This window comes from Pipistrellus kuhlii, unplaced genomic scaffold (genome assembly GCF_014108245.1).
Source record: "Pipistrellus kuhlii isolate mPipKuh1 unplaced genomic scaffold, mPipKuh1.p scaffold_m20_p_2, whole genome shotgun sequence".
Lineage (NCBI taxonomy): Eukaryota > Metazoa > Chordata > Mammalia > Chiroptera > Vespertilionidae > Pipistrellus > Pipistrellus kuhlii.
Genome location: NW_023425515.1, coordinates 105,567,388 through 105,587,557, shown reverse-complemented (window position 1 = coordinate 105,587,557; position 20,170 = coordinate 105,567,388). Strand labels below are relative to the sequence as shown.

Sequence of the window (20,170 nt, the reverse complement as noted above, 5' to 3'; positions counted from 1 at the left end):
AGATTGATTGCTGCCACTACCCCTTGTCTGCAGTGTGCCCAGGCACCATGCTGGAAGTGCTGTTTATCATTTCTAATCCTCCCAGCCACCACATTGGGGCATGTGTATTATACCTGGTATACTGGTTAGGAGACTGAGCCTCAGATAGTTTTTTTAATCCTTACCTGAGGATATGTCTGTGTTTTTAAAATTGATTGTAGAGCGAGGAAGAGAGGGAAAGAGTAAGAGTGAGAGGAGGTGAGAGAAACATCCCTTAGTTGCCTCCCATATGCACAACCTAGATATGTGTTCCCACCAGGAATCAAACCCAAAGCCTTTTGGTGTGTGGGATAACACTCCAACCAACTGAGCCACCCCCCCCAGGACACCTCAGATTGTTGTTGTTGTTGTTGTTGTTGTTTTCAGCCCACACATGTAGTACTAGGACTCCTATATGTCTCCTTTCAGAGCCTAGCTTTGCTTTTCTCTAGGCTACCTTCATAAGAAAGAATGTATTTGGAGATTTTTTCTGGCTTGTAGAAATAAACTACATATTATTATAGTTATCGAGATGCTTTTTTTTTTTTTTAATACATTTTATTGATTTTTACAGAGAGGAAGGGAGAGAGATAGAGAGCTAGAAATGATGAGAGAGATACATCAACCAGCTGCCTCTTGCACAATCCCTATCGGGGATGTGCCCGCAACCATTGTACATGCCCTTGGCCGGAATCGAACCTGGGACCTCTCAGTCCGCAGACCGATGCTCTACCACTGAGCCAAACCGGTTTCGGCATTGAGGTGCTTTTTTTTAAACACATATAAAGAAACAGAGTTGTAGGAATGTTAATTGTCTTTGTCCAGGATACATTTGATTATTGTTTTGTCTATGCTCTCTAAATATGCTTTGTATTTATTTTATTGTTCACATTTATTCTATTAAATTTGCTGATAGTGATGTGTTAATTTGCTCATAGTGATGTGTATTGAGTATGATTTCTTTATCTAGTGAATTACCATATCTACACATTTAATGGTTCTTATGATTGGTTAACCTACCAGATAGCATTTAAAAGATGGTAGGTATTTAAAAAAGTGATTCTTTTAACTGGTCTGTTTAAATGCTTTCATTCTGTTACTTTAAAGGATAAAGAAAAAGCATACCAATAACAATGTCCAATAGTTCATTTATTTTTTAATCACTATTTTATTTCTGATGCTCTGAGAAGACATTGAACAATTCTATTTTAAGTTTTAATAATTAAAAGAATCAGGTCAGATATCTGTTGGACTTTGGAATCTATGATGACAGGTACTATGAGTACCTCATGGGGATAGAGACAGCTTTGTCATCAAACAAAAATACATCTCTGTTGGCTTTAATAATTGAAGTTATGCATGATATGCATACAGATTATTAAGAAAATACAGATTATTAATGTATTTTCTTTTGTTCTCTATTTTACCTAATTAAAATAGAGATTTTTACTCATTATTTTTACTCTTCTTATTCTGTCTTGATCTTCTTCTTTTTTTTTTTTTTTTTAGCAAGAAGCAAAGTTGCATATACTTTTCCCCATGTCAGTATGATTCTATCCCTGGTAATTGTTAAAAATTATGTCAGAATGGGGCTAAAATCTTCTTAATTTTTAAAATATTGAGCTTATGCTCATTATTATTAACATGTTTTAACTTTTTTCTTTAAAAATGTATTTTACAAAGTGTACTTTATTTAATACACAGCTTTAAAAGAAATGGCAATAAACTGTCATATTCTAAAGAAATATTTTTGAAATAAAAGTAGTACTTGTTTTTAAGTTACTTATTACTAAAAGAAAAGAAGAACCGTACGAGAATACATCATTTAACCAAGGAAAAACCTAGCACAGGTTGTACTTTTAAACTAAAACACTGGAATTCCTGAGAGAACATGTTTATCTTTCTTTATAAATCTTTCAATGTAATACCCATTAATAAGACAATAGAAAAAGGATTTTCATTAAATTTTGCAAGGACTTAGTGACCATATTAAAGAGACTTAAAATTTTAAGAGTTAGTCAACAAAAAATGCTTATTAATTTCTCTCTGCTCAAGAAAGATTCTTGTAATGGACCATCTGTGTTCCTATTTAGAAGTTTAAAAATTAAAGGGCTGCAGTAAAAAAGAAGGAATTCTTACCATTTGCAACAGCTTGGATGGAACTGGAGAGCATTATGCTAAGCGAAATAAGCCACTCAGGGAAAGATAAATATCACATGATCTCACTCATTTGTGGAATATAATGAACAACATAAACTGATGAATAAAAACAGATCCATTGACAGAGAAGCATCGGTCAGACTGTCAAACCTCAGAGGGAAAGTAGAGGAAGGTGGGGGTAAGGAGGAAGAGATCAACCAAAGGACTTATATGCATGCATTTAAGCCTAACCAATGGACACAGACACCAGGGGGTGAGGGTATGAGTGGGTGTGAGGAAGGCAATGAGGGAATAAGGATACTTATGTAATACCTTAATCAATAAAGAAAAAACATATTTTAAAAAATTAAAGGGAAGCAGGTATTTTCTAAAAGGATATTCCTATACTAGTATTTTATAGCTAATACAAATCTGAGGTTGTTATTTGAGTGAAAGTGTCAGGAGAAAGTGTTGCATAAGTATTTGGAGGGGAAACAAACCTACCTAAGGAGAATGCAAAGACAAAGTATCCCTAGCAAGAAAGAATAAAATCATGTTTTTTTCCCAGAAATGACACAACTGTGTATCAAATTTATATTCTAATAAAAAAAGAGGAAAGCCTTATGAAAAAAGAATCTGATTGGGTTTTGAAATCTCTGAAATGAATTATTTATGCCAAGCTAAATGTAATTTGTTAAATTGTGGTTTTTCTTCTAGTAATGCTATTAACTGATTTGTTGCTTTCTCCTACAGACACACCTTCTTTGTAGACTGTAAATAGAGTCAGGGAGAAGGAGAATGGCCAACTCTCAGGGGTGTCTCTGGGGCAGCCCACTGTAGTGTGAGCCATGCTGGTTAAGGGGTTCTTTAGCAGGACAAAGAAATGCCCAGCTCTCCTCAGAAAGCAGGCTGTCTTTATTAGCCTGGGAGGTCAGTGTGAGGGCAAAGAGTTCCTAAATGTGATGTCAGATTTCTTCTCAACATTTTATTCATTGCTAACTTACTACAAAATGTTTTCCCTCTAATTAACTACTAATTGAGATGTCTGTGAGTAAGGAAATACCATCCTGGAAATGGGAGAGAGGCATCAGATGATTCTCTTGAGTTATTAAGATTTGGCTAGAGGTCACAGCTTGTAACCATTAATTAAAATTTGTCATCGAACAAAAATCTTTAACCTCAAGACAACAGACAGCTTATAGTCTAAGAGTAATTTTACGACAATAAATTCAACTTATGGAATTGATTTAATTTGATTTAACTTGTTAATATTTATTTATTTTGTGAGGGCAAATCGCCAAATCTTAAATGATATTTAGCAGACTTTTTTCAACTGAAATGTATTTCAGTTGTCCATCTGAATTTGAATATTTTAGGTACAAAGTCTTTAAATATTTTAAGAACTACATTAAATCTATGAAAAATTCCCATCTATACTACTAGAGAAATATTTTTTGAGTCATGGATTGAGATTTAGATTTTAGAGGTAAGTGCTTGCTGTCACCAAATCTATTCATATAATAAAATGGCTTTAAGTTTCAGTTGACCCTTGTGTAGGCTGTCTAGAAAACAGTGTCATTGTGCCATCTAGTGGCTATGTTTCAGGCCAGAATGGAATAAAAACCAACTGAAATCAGAAAAAAATATATATATATATTTCCTGGGTTTCCTCTGCTGGCTTCCACCTGTGCTTATAGAATGACAAAACTAAATAACAGCACTCTGGGAAGTCAGTGTAAATACATTTAAAGGTAATTTCTCCCTAAGTATATTATATCATCGTAAATGGTCTTTGTCATCTTTGTTGTCTTTTTATAAAGTCCTACTCTTATAAAATACAGCTTTATTGTTTGTTAACTTCATGAAAATTGGATGTATTTCATATTAGAGACTAATTTTAGAGAACTAAATATTAGAGACTAATACTGATAACTGCTTTACTAATTGATAAAATTTTAGCTTTTCTTAAAAAATATGATTTTGAAATATGCTAGCTTTCCTTTTGTCCTTATTTATGGCTTGTGTAGAGGGAGACTACTTGGTCAGCCTTGACCTTGCTTTTTCAGGTACCTGTCTGACCTTCATGCACCTGGTGACCCTGCTTGGCAGTGTATCGGAGCTCAACACAGATGGATCCTTCAGCTCATGCACAGCTGCAAAGAGGGCTACATACAAGACCTGAAAGGCAAGGCCACTCTCTTCCAGTTCATATGTCACTTCATACTCTCACTTTAATACATAATAATTAAAGGAAAAGAATGATTAGTTATTTTTCTTGATATGTTTATCTGTGGTTTTTGTTTGTTTGTTTATTTGTTACTTTGTATACCTGAGTAACAGGACAGAAAATTCTTTAAATTTATGCCTATTGTTATGGTCAACTGGCAGTATTGACTAAGATTTAGTTTAGGGGATGATATGATGTTGCTTCTCACAAAAGTTTATATGAAATGATATTAGTCCTTGATGAAAGCTATTAGTCCACTTGTTATTTTTTCCAAATATATGTTAAATCCTGCTATGTACCAGCCTCTATGCTAAGTACAGATAGTATAAAATAGACATAGTCCCTGGAATAAAACATTTAATTAACCCACAAATGTTTTCCAAATGATATAAAGAAAAATAATGGTATTATGAGGGAAGAGAACTGAGGAGAATGCTTTAGATGGCTGGTTTGGGAGGATGTTTTAGAGAAGGGTCCATGTTAGCTAAGAGCTGGAAGGATTTGAAGTAGTCTGCTGGGCCCACTCCAGGCTGAAAAAAGGACTAACCTTTGTAGAGACTCCAAAGTAAGTTTGAAGGAAGATATCACAGCTCCATTCACAAGCATTGAATGTCCTGAATGCTGTATACCTGCCACTGTTAGATGCTAAGGATACAGCAGTCTGTATAACAGACAAGAGCATGGCTCACATGAGACTTCCAAAATAGCAAGGGAAAGGGACTAGTAGAAGACAGTGTGCTACTTCCTCAGCCTGGGAAGTTCCAAGTGCTGTAATAGCACTTAGGAACTGCATTTGATCCAGAATTTTGAGATCACAAATGGGACATTCTAAGATTTAAAGAAAATGCCACATATTTTGAGCTCTCTGAGGTGTCTGTATTGGCTGATTAAAATAGAGATGGTTAAGAAGAAACAGATAAAAACCATTTCAGGAAGAGAAGGCTGCTGAATCATGTGGCTAAAGCTTAGAGCATGATTAGAGTGGCTCAAGTTATGAGGCACTGGGTCCTGGATGGAATTTTGTTAGCTGCTTCAGGGAATTTGGGCTTGATCCAGAAGGTGTTGTAGGAGCCATTAAAGGTTCTAAAGGAAAGACCCACTGAGGTTTATTTTTTAAAGACAACTGTCTTCCATGTAGTGAATGGATGTAAGCCTGGAGCAATTAAGCTGCTTAGAAGGCTGCTGTGGTAATTCAGACATTTTGCCTGGTATGGAGGTGTGGATATGGAGAAGGGATGGATTCCAGAGCTGTGCAGAAACTGGAATATGACTTTGGCAGCTGGTTAGGATAAACTAAACCATTTAGTTTAGGGATCCTAGAAGAGAAAAATGATTTTTTCCCATGTGTTGGGGCATGAAGTGAAGATTTTCCCTTTTGTTTGGATGTGAAGTGAAGCTATTCAATATATATTTAAAGAGTGATGTATTTGAATATGGTCTTCATAAAGGTGGTTCCTGGGAGTTGATGCTTTAACCCACAAAGATAACAAAAGGAGCAAATTTAAGATAGAATCCTGGGGAGGGATATTTACAGGGCAACCTGCAAAGGAGAAGAAGAAGAGGGGTATTCAGGGGCTAGGAGGGGAATGAGAGCATAATACTGCAAAAGCAAAGAGGAAAGGAGTGATCAGCAAGAATTTTAAAAGAATAATAAGATAAAGAGGTGTCCTTTAGATTTAGCACCGGTATTGTTGACCTTGGCAAATGCAATGGCAATGGACTGAGATGACAAATAGATTATATAAAAGAAGGCATAGTGATACTTCATAAGGTTTTCAGGAGTAAGTGAAGTAACATGAGAACAGTCCTGGCACAGAAGCAAGTACAATGAAGAGGTCACATTATTTCTTTACTAGTGGCCTGGTGCACAAAATTCGTTCGGGGGGAGGGGGAGGTGTCTCCCAGCCCAGCCTGCACCCTCTCCAATCTGGGATTCATTGGGGGATGTCCGTCCGACTGCAGATTTAGGCCGATCCCTGTGGGACCACAGTCTGGGACCACTGGCTCCTAACCACTTGCCTGACTGCTTGCCTGATTACCCTAACCGCTTCTGCTTCTACTTCCAATTGTCCCCTATACACTCCCCTGCCAACCTGTTTGATGTCTAATTGCTCCCCTGCCAGGTTATGAAAATATTTGAATTTCGGGATGTATGTGATTGCCTCCAACTGCCCTCCCCTGCAGGCCTGATTGCCCACAACTGCGCTCCCCTGCCTCAACCCACCTCCTCCACTGGGACCAGCTGCCTCTGCACCTCACAGAGTCATGGGACCTCCAGGCCTCACCACATGGAGCAGTCGCTGGGCCCCGTTTTTGCTGGGCATATGGCCACCTTGTGGTAGATACCTTGTGACAATGTTGCACACGAGGGCCACCTAGACTTTTATTAGTATAAATAGCACCGTTTTTACATGAATTGGAGTACTTTCCAGCTGATTCTGTTCTTTTCTATTCTTCATTTTTAGGAAAACCCAAATATCTCTGTTTGGATGCCACAATGAAATTCCCGTTAATGTCATTAATTATTTTGTCCTTTTGGCAAGTAGAAATGACAGCAAATGAAATATATATAGTCTATAGTCTTTGGATGAATTTAGAGAACCTTACATATTTGTTTATTGAATCTATTCTGTTAGCCAAGACTCTATACCAGGGATGGGAAATGTCCATAAAATTATTCGATCTGGCCCTACATTATGGTTGAATTAATTGTTTTATCAAATATAGCAGGCTAATTTTTTTTTATTTATTAAATTGTTATCTGTGTACATATTTTAACATTCCCCCCCCCCCTCACATACCCTCCCTCCCCAGAGTTTTGTGTCTATTAGTTGTACTTATATGCATGTATACAAGTCCTTCGGTTGATCTCTTATCTTCCCCAGATCTCCCTACTCTCCCTAGCAGGCTAATTTTTAAGTTGATAATTTTTATGACCCTCGAGTGATGATGTTATAAATATCTAAATGGCTGTTGGCAGAAAAAAAGGTATCCCATCCTTGCCTTGACTGCCCCTCAATCCCCTTGGTGTTTTTACAAACTATCAATTTTTGTCCTCTACCCCATTTCTACCAGTTATATTAGAACCTCTAGTAGTGGAGTTCAGGCATCAGTCTTTTTTAAAGCTTCAAGATGATCCAGGTACAGCTAGGCTTGATAATTAGAACACCAGGGACTGGAAATACAGTAGTGAGCAAAACTGACATGACCTCTGACCTCTTGGTCCTTGTAGTCTCCCTAGTGGGAGAGACATATCTTTTTAAAAATCATGTATTTATTACATAAATATAATTTTGAAAAGTGTTATGAAGGGGGGAGTACAAAATTCTACTCCAGTCTAGTAAGGGGGAGATTGAAGGAAGTTTTCTCAAAGAGGTGATATTTCCATTGAACCCAAATGACAAATAGAAATTATCCAGATAAAGAGATATGAAGAAGTAAATTTCAATAAAGGGCATCTCATTCCCAACTATACTAAATACAGTGATGATATTCTTCAGATTATAAGCAAGTTACATGATTTAATAAAGAATTTTGTTGCTTATGACTGTAAAAAACCATCTGTATAATTTGATTATGAAAATATTTGAATTTCGGGATGTGTGTATATTATGAGGGCATAGAGACTATTTCATATCGGAAATTATATGTATTTTATTGTCATATCTGAAATATCTGATAACCAATGTTACACTGCCAAAGTTCTGAATTTTTCTTGAAGATTAATGGAAAGCTACTTGTACCTGATGATTCCTTCCATCATCTTAATGTTATGTTTTACTACATATATTCATCCAGAACTGCTTAAATTAGTATTTCCAGGAAAAAAAATGACAGAGCCCTACTTTTAAATTTCATTCTGACCAAGCTTGTTATAAAATTTGCTCATCACTTGTAAAATAATTAAAATAATGTAAATTAAATTGGATCCATTTGTTAGTGTCAATCAAGCTTTACCTAAAGTTATTTTCATATGTTGGTCTTTTGATGAGGAAGTAAAAAATAACAATCAGCCTGTAAAACTTACTTTACAAGTTTCACGATAAGATAATGTAAACCTTCTAAATTTGTTAGTCAGATGTTGACATTCAGAAGAACATGTTTACTTGTGCCCTCTTTTGCTGTCAGCAAACATTACCAATATAAACAACGTGGGTAACCCTACACATAGGAGTTTTATTAATTGGAAGATTGGTGTACTCTTTTGAGCTTATATCAGAAGGGTTTTTTATTATTTGATTTCGGAGAATTCCAAACATACTTAAAAGCAGGAAGGATAATATAATATTCTCCCATGTTTTAACAATGATTAATTCATAGCCAGTCTTATCTATATCCTCATTTGTTTTTACCCCTTCCATCATTCTGAATTGTTTTTGAAGCAATTGTTATTTCATCCATAATTATTTCAATAAGTAATTTTGAAAAACTTTAACCAAAACACTATTATCATTATCTAAAATATTATTAACAAAAACAGATCCAGAGACAGAGAAGCATCAATCAGACTGTCAAACCTCAGAGGGAAGGTAGGGAAGGGTGTGAGTAAGGGGGAGAGATCAACCAAGGACTTGTATGCATGCAAATAAGCCTAACCAATGAACACAGACACCAGGGGGGTGAGAGCATGAGTGGGAGTTTAGGGGGCCAAGAGGGGAATAAGAACACATATGTAATACCTTAATCATAAAGAAAAAAAATCAGTGAATTCTTTATATTATCAAATATTCAGTTAATTTTTAAATTCAGAAGCAGTTTAGTATCTTCAGGATTTAAGTACATTAATACCATGGCTTTTTAACTAATGGTGCAAAGGCAAATGACATAAAATCTGGCATAGATATAGATAGAACATGTGTTTCCTAGAATGGAAAAATTAGCCATCTGTAAAACATGATCCACTTTGGCCACTTTGCACTTAGATCCTTTTCTGATTGTCTTCATTAATACATATGTGCCATTGGTTACATGTTAGCTACTTAATAAACACTTATCTACATTTATACATTTTATATAATTACACTATGTATCAATAGTATAGGTATATATATGTGTGTGTGTGTATGTGTGTAGAGATATATGCAAATATAAAATATTTGCCTTAATGTTAAGTTTGATGCAAATAAGCAGTTTTTCTTTTATATAATCTACAACTAGTTGTTCATGATGGACTCTTAATTTATATTTATGAGTGTCCTAATTGTATATAATATAAATGTGAGGTAACATGGGGAAAAGGCTCCTAAATATAATTTGAACTTTCTGTTGAACATCCTCTTATAATTAGGACCTTTTAAATGTGGAAGAAACCTTGGAAGTTATTCCCAACAGGTGTTCATTACATGACTTTAAATCTGTTTTTCATGTGAGGAAAGTATCTCAGAGGAGCCAGGTAACAACCCAGCTTTTTCATGTCCTGAGAAATGGCAGAAGTAGTGACTGGCTCAGATTTCTCCCCATCCCACCAGAGTGCACTCAGTGACGTTAGGACAACAAGCTCCACAAAACCTCTCTGTATTCTATTGTTGAAAAAAATATTTACATCAAACAGGATTTCTGAATATGATGAACATGATTATGACCATGCCTACATTTCATCTAGCACTTTATTATTAAAACTTCAGTGTTTTTATTTAGCTACTAGTGGCCTGGTGCATGAAATTTGTGCACATTAAAAGGGAATTAGAGAAAATATTTTAATTTTTTATTTTTTATTTTTTTTATTATTATTTTTTTTTAATTTGTACAGAGAGGAAGGGAGAGAGATAGAGAGCTAGAAACATCGATGAGAGAGAGTCATCGATCAGCTGCCTCTTGCACACCCCCTACTGGGGATATGCCCGCAGCCAAGGTACATGCCCTTGGACCGGAATCGAACCCGGGTCCCTCAGTCCCCAAGCTGACGCTCTATCCATTGAGCCAAACCGGTCTCAGGGAGAAAATATTTTAATATTGCTATTTTCCCTTTCTCTATAATAGAAGTGTCAGAGATGAAAGAAAATTAGTAAAATGTATATGAAAATCTCCCTTTCAGAGTCTGGGGCTTGCCATGGGACCTAGAGTCAAGTCCCTGCCCACCACCCACATGTACTTTGAAAATGCAGGAGACTCAGACCCAGTGGGCCCCAACCCCCATTGGGTGAGACCCAGACCCAATGGGGAGAGAGGAGGGGCACGTAGCCTCAGTACCCCCCCCCCCCCCAGCACGACACCAGGGCAGGGGCTGCGGCCTGAGGTCCCCTGTCACGCACCTCTGGGGGGGTGTGGCTTGAGGTCCCCCCTGCCCAGTACTGGGGCTGGAGGGGGGGGGTGGTTATGGCCTGAGGTCCCTGGCCTGGTGCTGGGGCCGGGTGCACAGCATGGGGTCTCTTGGCCTGGGGTGGGGGTTGGGGTCGTGGTTTGAGGTCCCCCTTTAAGCCCTGCCAGGTGAGAGGTGTGGCCTGAGGCCCCTGTGAAGCACTGTGCGGGTGGGGTCATGGCCTGAGATCCCCTGTCAAGCTCCATGGGGTACGGTGTACGGCCTGAGTTTTCCTGGCACAGCACCAAGGTGGGGGATACGGCCTGAGGTCTCCCAGCCCAGCACCTGGGCTGGGGTTGTGGCCTGAGGTCCCCATCAAGCCGGCAGGGTGGGAGGCGCCACCTGAGGCCCCTTCCTCTGGCCAGCCCCCCCCCCCCCCCCCCCCCCCCCCCCGCAGCCTCAGATCCCTGCTGGTTGGTTGTGACATTACAGCTAATTTGCATATTTCTCTATTATAAAGATGAATTCTCAGGAACCAAAAGTCCTTGTATTATAATATGTGCTTGAACTTTTAGCATTGGAGAAGAGAAATAGTTGTAATTTTTTAAGTAAACCCACTATCAGAACACTAGTTAAAAATTGAGACAATCTTGTGAAATAAAATTAAATTTAAATAGGTAGACTATAAATATTTCAGGCAGGAAAATGTTCTTTTTGTCTTTTTAGGTAAACTTATCTCCTCATGTACCTTTAATTAACATAATTTTTTTTAAGACTTGCAGTCTTTATTTGTTGGTTTTGGGGGGAAATGTTAATTGAATTTAATCTTGTGGTCTTCAGAAAAAATTTCATGGGCAAAGATAGTGATAGATTTTCATAGAAAACAGTCTTACATAAAAAAGCTACCTTTTCCAGGGAAGATTCTTTTACATGGAGCATTTGTTAGCTGAGATAGGTCAAAAGGTTGATATTCTTATGAACACCAAATTAGATATTTTTTTGGATTCCAGTTTTTATAGTAATAATGTATACTGAACTAATGGGATGGCATCTTCCATATTAAAAACATTAGGGCACAAGAACAGGGGATTACCATTCCACCTTCAACTTACTGTGCCATTTATTCCCAAATACTCCTCACTCTTCCATGGCCTACCTCTCCGTAGCCCAGATGTGATATTTTGCTTTTTCTAAGGGGAGACAAAGATAGGAAATAGAAATTGACATTTTAAATGCTCATCTTGAAAGCTTAAATAGTAATAGAAGAGTTTGATATTTTTTCCAGCCTGAACCAGGTAACCATTTGCTTCTCTTCCTCTATATTCAGCCCAATCCTGTGCCCTGAATTTGTTGCACATGGAAAACTTTTAATACCTTATAAAAGTGTCATTTGTCCCTTAAAATTCCTGTGAAATAGGTAAAAAAATTAGACTAAGTCTTCAGGTTTCTTTCCAGGAAAGCCTTTGGTTAACCCCCTATTGACATTCCCAAATAGGACTTTTAAAGGTAGACTTCAAATGTGTTTTGTTTCTTTGTTCTGAAAATCAGTTTAACTCTTAAAAATATATGTTGGTTATGTATAATAATTGGAGGGAAAAGGTTTCAGCCTGCTTACAGAGTAATTATTTCCTTCTTTCAGATATGTACTTAATTAGGACTATCCATAGGACATATTAGAATGGCATGCATGGTGGACTTTAGAGTAGGAGCAGTAACTCATGTAGCAAGAGATTCTTTTAAAGTAGTCACATAATAGAAGGAAATGCATTTACATGTGGCTCAGGTTTTCTTTGCAAATTTGCATAGGCTATATCACACCTGAAAGATTTCTTCTGAATTATCCCAATATGGATTTATTGTAGAAGAAAAATAATGAGAATATTTTAGAAGTTTGGCTAAATACTTACTTTTCTAATTATTTCAAACATTAAGTAGATGATTAGATTAATTACTTGTGGAAATAAAAATGTTTACCCAGTGACCTCAACTCAAAAGCTCATAAAATGCATTCATAAATTATATTTTGCAATTTACACATAATTTTGTGAACTTACACAGTACAACCACACTGCAATTTTTCTTGACATTTCTTGACCTTTAGGTAACTAATTTATAGTTTGTTTTTAATTAGTGGGGTATTAATAAATTAATTCTGATTAAGTAGACTTTTACTTTACACTAGATTAAATGTCAACCTCTATTAGAAAACTGTCCGCAGATTCATTGAATTTTCTATGAGACCATAAAAAATATTTTCATGGTTAAAAAGACAGTAAAAGTGTGTTGTTATGCACATATTGAATTTTAATAAAATTATAATTTTTATTTTAAAGTTGGTATAGTGAAGTTGTACATTAGGAAGTTTTTTTTTAATGCAGTTTACTTTCTGGAAATTTAAAAATTTCCTCAGTGTTTATCATAACAGTATAAATGCAGAATAATAGAATTGATTTTCAAAGAAAACAGGAAAGGCACACCTGCAGGAAGAACCAATATGGGACATTATTTTGGTGTTTATTCTCCCTGCAACTAAATCTCTTCCAATGTAGATTTGGCAACCATAGGTTAATATGCACCCTTGTTATTTTGCATGTTATGACTACAGAGTATTTTTTTTTTAATTGGCTTTAGAAGTTGAAATGCTTTTAAGTGCTTTTAATGGGATTTTATTTATTTGCTTTAAGATTTATAAGCTATGAGGTATATATAGGAGAAAGTAGATCAGGATAGAGAAGTAGAAGAAAAGGACCAATTTATGATTGCAGTGGAAAAACTCTTTCCAGCAAAGTGGTGTTCTGATTTTCCTTTTCCTTTTGTCTTTTTTTTTTTTTTTAACAAAGAGAAAAACCCAGGTAATACTCAGTTTGCCATGAATTATATTTGCACTAAATTGTTTACCATTGGAATTTCTGTTCCATACTATTAGAAATTGTTATTGTTGTTTATAAATAGTATAAGTTTATATAAACAATTTTAATTATCTAAGTACAGATCAGCAGGTTTTTACCATAATGATTATAGACTAGAGGCCTGGTGCTCAAAATTTATGCATAAGTAGGGTCCCTAGACTTAGCTGCCGATTAGGGCAGGCCAGGCCTTCCTTCCCTGGCTGCAGGCTGCTGGCCGGACCTTCCTTCATTACTTACTGTCCCCTGGTGGTCAGCACACATCATAGCGGGTAGTCAAACTCCCAAGGGGACAATTTGTATATTAACCTTTTCTTATATAGGATTTGTTTTTTAATTTAATTTGAAAAGACAGTTTTAGCTTCGAAATTAAAACCAGCAATTAATGCTGCTAATTTAAGCAGTGTGTGTGTGGTTTTTTGTTGTTTTAAAATATATTTTATTGCTTTTTTACAGAGGGGAAGAGAGAGGGATAGAGAGTTAGAAACTTCGATGAGAGAGAATCATCGACCAGCTGCTTCCTGTACACCCCCTACTTGTGATGTGCCCTTGACCAAAATTGAACCCAGGACCTTTCAGTCTGCAGGCCGATGCTCTATCCACTGAGCCAAACCAGTTTCGGCTGTTTTTCTTTTAAAGGCAATAACCTAGGAGTTGAGTATTTTTTAATACCATAGCATTCATTTTTAGATACTATATAGTAAAATAAGAGCTGTTGAATATCATAGAAAATAGTTGGATTAAGTTCTCTTCGCTTATTTCTTCTATTTTATACTAGTCTATCCACCTAACAATTTGTCATCTATTTTTATCTTTGTTAGATCAGACAGGCCAAACAGGCTTATGTCAAAAAGTCTTTTCAATTTGTTATCCTGCCAGCTGGTTCCCTTCTGCTGTCCTGGCTTACTGTATATCAGGAGGAAGACTTCTTGTGGCTGGGAACCACATCGTGTCTAAACCACATCTCCTATCCTTAAGAGAAAAAAAAATTTTTTGACAAGGAATGCCATGCACATATTGAATGCTAGCAATAACTGGTAATTAAAATATTCATCAAAACATTTTAATTTTGTATTCTCTCATTTTGTTACTAGTTCTATTATATATTGTGAGCAATCTATATACATAATTAAAAAGGAAAATGTAGTACTGAAAAAAATAAGTAATTTTGTTTTATTGACCCATCCAGCTTTTACTGTTCTTGCTTAGATAGCCAGTGTTAGAGAATAACTACTTCTTCAAAGTTCACATAAGTAGTTTTGTTTTTAAAATAGTTTGTTTTTTTTCCCCTCTCAACTATTGTTGTGAATAATGTTATATCAGAATGGCTGCCTGAAGCCTGTTAAGGGCAATTCTGACACCCTAGAAAATGAAATAGGGTATGTTAAATATGTCTCCTTTTGTTTAATTTGACTAAATGATCCCCTTTAAATTGAGAAAATGCTTCTATAGGAACTTTAAATATATATATGGAAGCATAAAGATCAAAAAGAACATTTTTATCTGTTGACACAGGTCTAATTCATGAGGACTTTGTAATTCTGCCTTAATATACCCACCCCTGTCCCCCAGCTTTGGCATTTGAAATTCTTCTGTGTGTTGTGCTTGAAAGGAATCTCATCCTGCCTGTGTCTGTGGTGGCTCCTGGCCCTGTGTGTTTGGTCAACAAGCAACAGTGGGTGGTCGTGCTGCACATGGGACAAGGGCCCGCTGTGCTCAGGAAAATGTGTTCAAAGGTGTCTCAGGGCAGTAAGGAAGTCAGCTGCCCTTCTGAGAGTCAGGGCTGTAGATCAGTGTTCCCCACACTATTGTAGACTGTGAGAAAACTTGCAAGAGGCACGAAGGATGAGAAAAATACAGTGAATTTATTCACCTGGCTCCACATTTGAAGGCTTCCCTGAAGAATGGTCTCTTCTGCCCTTTATGTTATATAGGGTCTGTTAAAACAAATACTAACTGCTTTTCATTTAAAATAGGGAAAACTTGCACATCTTGAGTTGAAAGGATTTGACTGATACATGATAAGGTTTCCAGGAAGTCTGAGGGAATACTAGGTATGATAAGCATTTTCTATAAAGTCATCTTAAAGTCGTTAGGAGTTTTTGGTAAGAATCAGCGTTTTAATGTAACCCCTTAAGTTTTTTAGCTTTGTAGATCTTTTCAGATCTATAGATTAGCATAAAGCTGAAGACTTTTTTTTTTTTTTATCTAGTAGGAATCTCTCAGTTGTAAGGAAAAAAATAAGCAAATGTTTCAGTTTGTCATTAGCAAATTATAAAAGATTTTTAGTTTATTTTCCCTTATAAAATAAAGCAGTTTAAACTTTTATTTCCACACTGCAGCTTTTATTCTTTTAATGAAGTGGTGGATTGTTTTATTGGCATTGTGAAGAAAATAACTTCTGAAAGAAAATTTCTGTTTTTCTCATATTAAAACAAAATGTACTATTATATCCAAAAATGGTTTTTCTAATTTTGTTTGTTTTAAATCTTTTCAATTACTCCTTTGTATTCACAATTAGGAAAAGAGTTTCTTTTAAGATTGCCAGTAGCATGTTATAGAAACTTTATTTAACTGGAGAATAAAAAGGTTGACCTCTTGATTGTCAATAATTAAGAAGCTTTCTTTTTAAAACTTTTAAGTGTTGAAAAGATGATTCTTCCAGGTATCTGTAGATAAGATACCTATCTTTTCTCTGATATATTGGTAAAATTGTAACTCAAACACTAGTTTGTGGAATTTAGAAGATAGAGCCACACCTGAAGGACATTCAGTTCTAGAATTTTGTTTATACAAATATTATAGTGAGCGTTTCATGCTGTTCACAAGTGCTCCTATGTGCAGTTTTGTTTCTAAAGTAGTCTTTACCCTAAAGTTATTCCTCTCAGATAACTTTTGATAGGATATACCCAAGTAATTTGGATCTTAAAAACACTTATTTATCTGAGAATATTTATTGGTTACTTTCCTTAGTGTCTTTGACATATCTAAGCTGTAAGATTCACAATAAAATTGTAAAATTCAGATAAAGATTTTCACTGTTACTTTTTGTCGCCTTTCATATTTTCTTAATGTGCTTTTCTTTTAAGAATAAGTTTTTCCATATGCCCTCTGTGGCAGATTTTTTATACATTTAGATGACACCACTAATCAATGGTGTCATCTAATTTTTTATACATTTAGATGACACCACTAATCAGTGTCCTAAATTCTAGTAATAGTGAGCAGAATAAGCATATTTTGTTCTCAGTGGTGATTTAAAGGTTCATCATTAAACTTCATATAATAGAATCAGAATTTTATAACTAAAAAGATACTTTAAAAATTGCATGGTTTTAACCCCTAATTTTTACAGGTGATAAAGCATAGGCCTATTATGACTCCTTAAGCTAGCTGCAAAACCCCACACAAGTTGCATAGCCATGAGAATCTTGGGCAGGATTAAACCCTGCCCTACGTTTCAAATATAGAGAGCAATTGTTATCATTAGCACAAATGAAGCCAGAGGGAGTGTCATCCCATTTGGTAAAAAGCTTTTAAAAATGTTTCATCTAGGAAAAACATCATAGGAATATTTCATTTCTAGAGAAAATTTACTGTCAAGAAAATAATGACTTCTCGTAACTCATTAATGGAGTATTAAGTTTGCAAAAGACAAAGTCAAATACAGTTTTACAAATATTTTAGTCTCTGTCACCTACAAAATGTCCCATTGCAAGATAACATTGTAATGAAAAAAACTGAAGTGTGTGTGTGTACAGTTGGACACTGTCCTCAGCTGGATAGCAAGGGAAAATAATTTAGGTCTTCAGGGAAAATATACTGAGTAATAATACTGAGTAATGTTTTCAGTTGCATATGATTTGCAGATAAATCAGAGCATGACATATGAAAATTCATAATCTCCTTTATAACCACATGTTCGTATAAATATATATATTCTCTTAAATACATCAGTAGATATTGCTATCATATTGTGAGGTAAAGTAAAATGATTTATTGTAAGACATTTTAAAACCTTTTGTTGATTTTATTACAGAAAATATTTTTTCTTTTTCACATTTTTTTGTCCTTTTTAGTAATGCATTGTTCTCAGTAAAACCACTTCATATTTGTTCATTCTTTTGTAGGGTGGAAATTTAAAAGAAATCTCAGAATCCTCAAAGTTTTTTTTATATCCTTGTTTTCTGACTACTAAAATTTAAAATTTTTCATTAATTTTCTCTTCAAAGGATAATGCTGTTAATTTCCTATAAGACCTTTATTTTTGACAGTAAAAAGATGCAAAATGGTATAGAGTAAAACACATTTCTGAGTTAATGCCCACTGTTTGGTGTGCTGGATATGTGTGTTTGTGTGCAGTGCTGAAGCGCTCTCTTCTGGTCTCTCAGCAGAAACACATCTTGTAGATGTGTTCCAGATGTTCCTTAGTTCTCAGGGCAGACTGCTGTTCTAGCTTCCTGCTGCTATGACATACTTGCTGGTAATTCAACATCACCATTTAAGAAATTAGTTATGTTATCTTTCTTTTCCTGATATTATAGAAAATTATGCTATGGTTTCTAATAGAAGAAAATCATATTCTTAATACAGGGAAAGATAAATCAGTCTCTATCAGTTTAAGAATTCTAGTTACCTAAACTACATAAATACCTTAATCTTAAATCATTTAAAGTAAAGTTGTAAATACATCAATTATGTAGAAAACCTTTTCTGAGGATTTACTTGAACAATGATCATTGTATTTTTTTAAGAATGATATAAAACTAGGAAGTGTACTTTTAGGAAACTAGTAAGTCTTTTCCTTTTTTAGTAAAAAATTTAAAGTCCTGAAACCTTCAAGAGTAACATTGTCACTTTTTTAATTAAAGCTCTTTTCTTGCACCTTTTAATATACATTTTTATATTCTATAAATTTTTATACAAATGTTTAATGTGATATTAAGTTCAAGCCTTTTTATACTTTGAGGGTGTTTCATAAAATTGATATTTTGATATTAACTTTCTGAATTCCATTATGTGCTAACTATATGACTTATTTAATCTAGAAATTATTAATACAAAAATATATTTTCCTTGTTTGTATTTTTTACTCTGAATTACATTAATTTTGTTTTCTTAAAATTAAATTTTACAAGTCTTCTTATGTTAGATATATTTACCAAACTAAAAATTTCATATAAATAACGCATTTAGCAAAGAGTTGAAACACAATAGGTCTTCAATAAATTTCTGTTTCTATAAAACCTACCTGGTAAAATTTATGAGGATAATATTATATTGTATTATAATTTCATATTGTATCACATTAAGTGGCTCATGATAGGAGGAGCCCATGAAACAATACACTTTTTACTATATTTTGTTTGTTTATTGCTTTTTTTTCTGCCTCCACCACCAGAATTTAAATACATTGAGAACAGGGGCCTATCTTTTTTATTCATCATCTTATCCCAAGGGTCTGCATAGTTCTTGGCACATAGGAGATGTTTAATATATAACTGTGCAGTGCTATTGAATAGCTAACATTACCAGTGGCATAAAATTATTATTTTATAAATGTGTTTTATCTTTTACACCTGAAAACAAATCTATAAGCTTTTAGAATTCTATTAACTTATAAAATACGATATAGGGTTTTTATTGACTAATTTAGTATCAGTCACTCAGTATATATTGAAGGAGTTATTGCAGAAGGTCCAGTGACTGGACAGAGATATAATATTCAATCCTTATCCCTAGGAAGATGGCAATACTTCATGCAATAGCATTTTAAAGAAAAAAGAATGAGTAAATCCATTTAGGTAGAGAGGATAGAAAATAAGGCAGGAAAATGTGGGATGCATTTTCATAGGGAGAATATTTAAGAGACTGTAAGTATTCATTGAATTCAGCTTGTTTTGAAGATGCTTAGCCAAAGAGCTCAGAATAGGGGGCTCCTGGGCACCTTTACAGACTGAAAGGCAAATTTTAGCATTTTAAGTGAATGTCTTACTAACATATTTACCAACATGGATTCCAATCTTAACAGCTCTTTATACCCAATTTAGACAAAATGTTTCCTGGTTTTTAGGATAATTTGGGTTGAATTCTGGGGATACTTTGAAATATTTAATCCTGAACAATAAAGATAATTTCTTGACAATAGTGACATGTTAGGCTTCTGGAATATTAGTATTGTGGGGTGAAAAGGATCCAAATTAGCTTGGCTGCAATTGGGAATATAAACAAGGAAGCAAATTCCACTTCCAAAAGAAAGAAAGAAATAGAATTAGGGGATTTAAATTTATTGGAAAAGTCAAAGATTTGTGCTATAAATCTGCTCCATTCAAAATCAGACCTCTGTGACTTCCAAGTGCCAAGTCGTTTTTCAAAAAGTGATTTCTCATGCTGACTTTAATGTTTTTAGAACATCTCTCTCCCCAGTTTACTGAACCTTCACTCTAAAATAGTATTTTAGTTTCACTCCATGACTTGTTACATTTCTGTGTCAAGCCAAAGTAGTAGATTGGATCTCTAAATCTATTATGGTGAGAATGATTTTTAAAAACTACTTAAATGTTTTTTATGTTACTTAGTAAATCCTTTATTTAAAAGAATGAAAAAACGAGCAAGAAATAATTCAGAGAAGCAGTTCTTTAA

At 34.9% G+C, this 20,170-nt stretch overlaps 1 protein-coding gene across 8 annotated transcripts in view; it reads left to right on the top strand.

Moving 5' to 3' along the window:
* EXOC2 (exocyst complex component 2) overlaps positions 1–20,170 on the top strand; it is a 250,127-nt gene that overhangs the window by 130,613 nt on the left and 99,344 nt on the right. For all 8 annotated transcript variants that reach the window (XM_036444761.2, XM_036444758.2, XM_045584201.1 and 5 more), the window contains one exon: positions 4,224–4,342. In XM_036444761.2, coding sequence (XP_036300654.1) covers positions 4,224–4,342 — 119 coding nt within the window. The remainder of the gene's footprint in view (positions 1–4,223; positions 4,343–20,170) is intronic.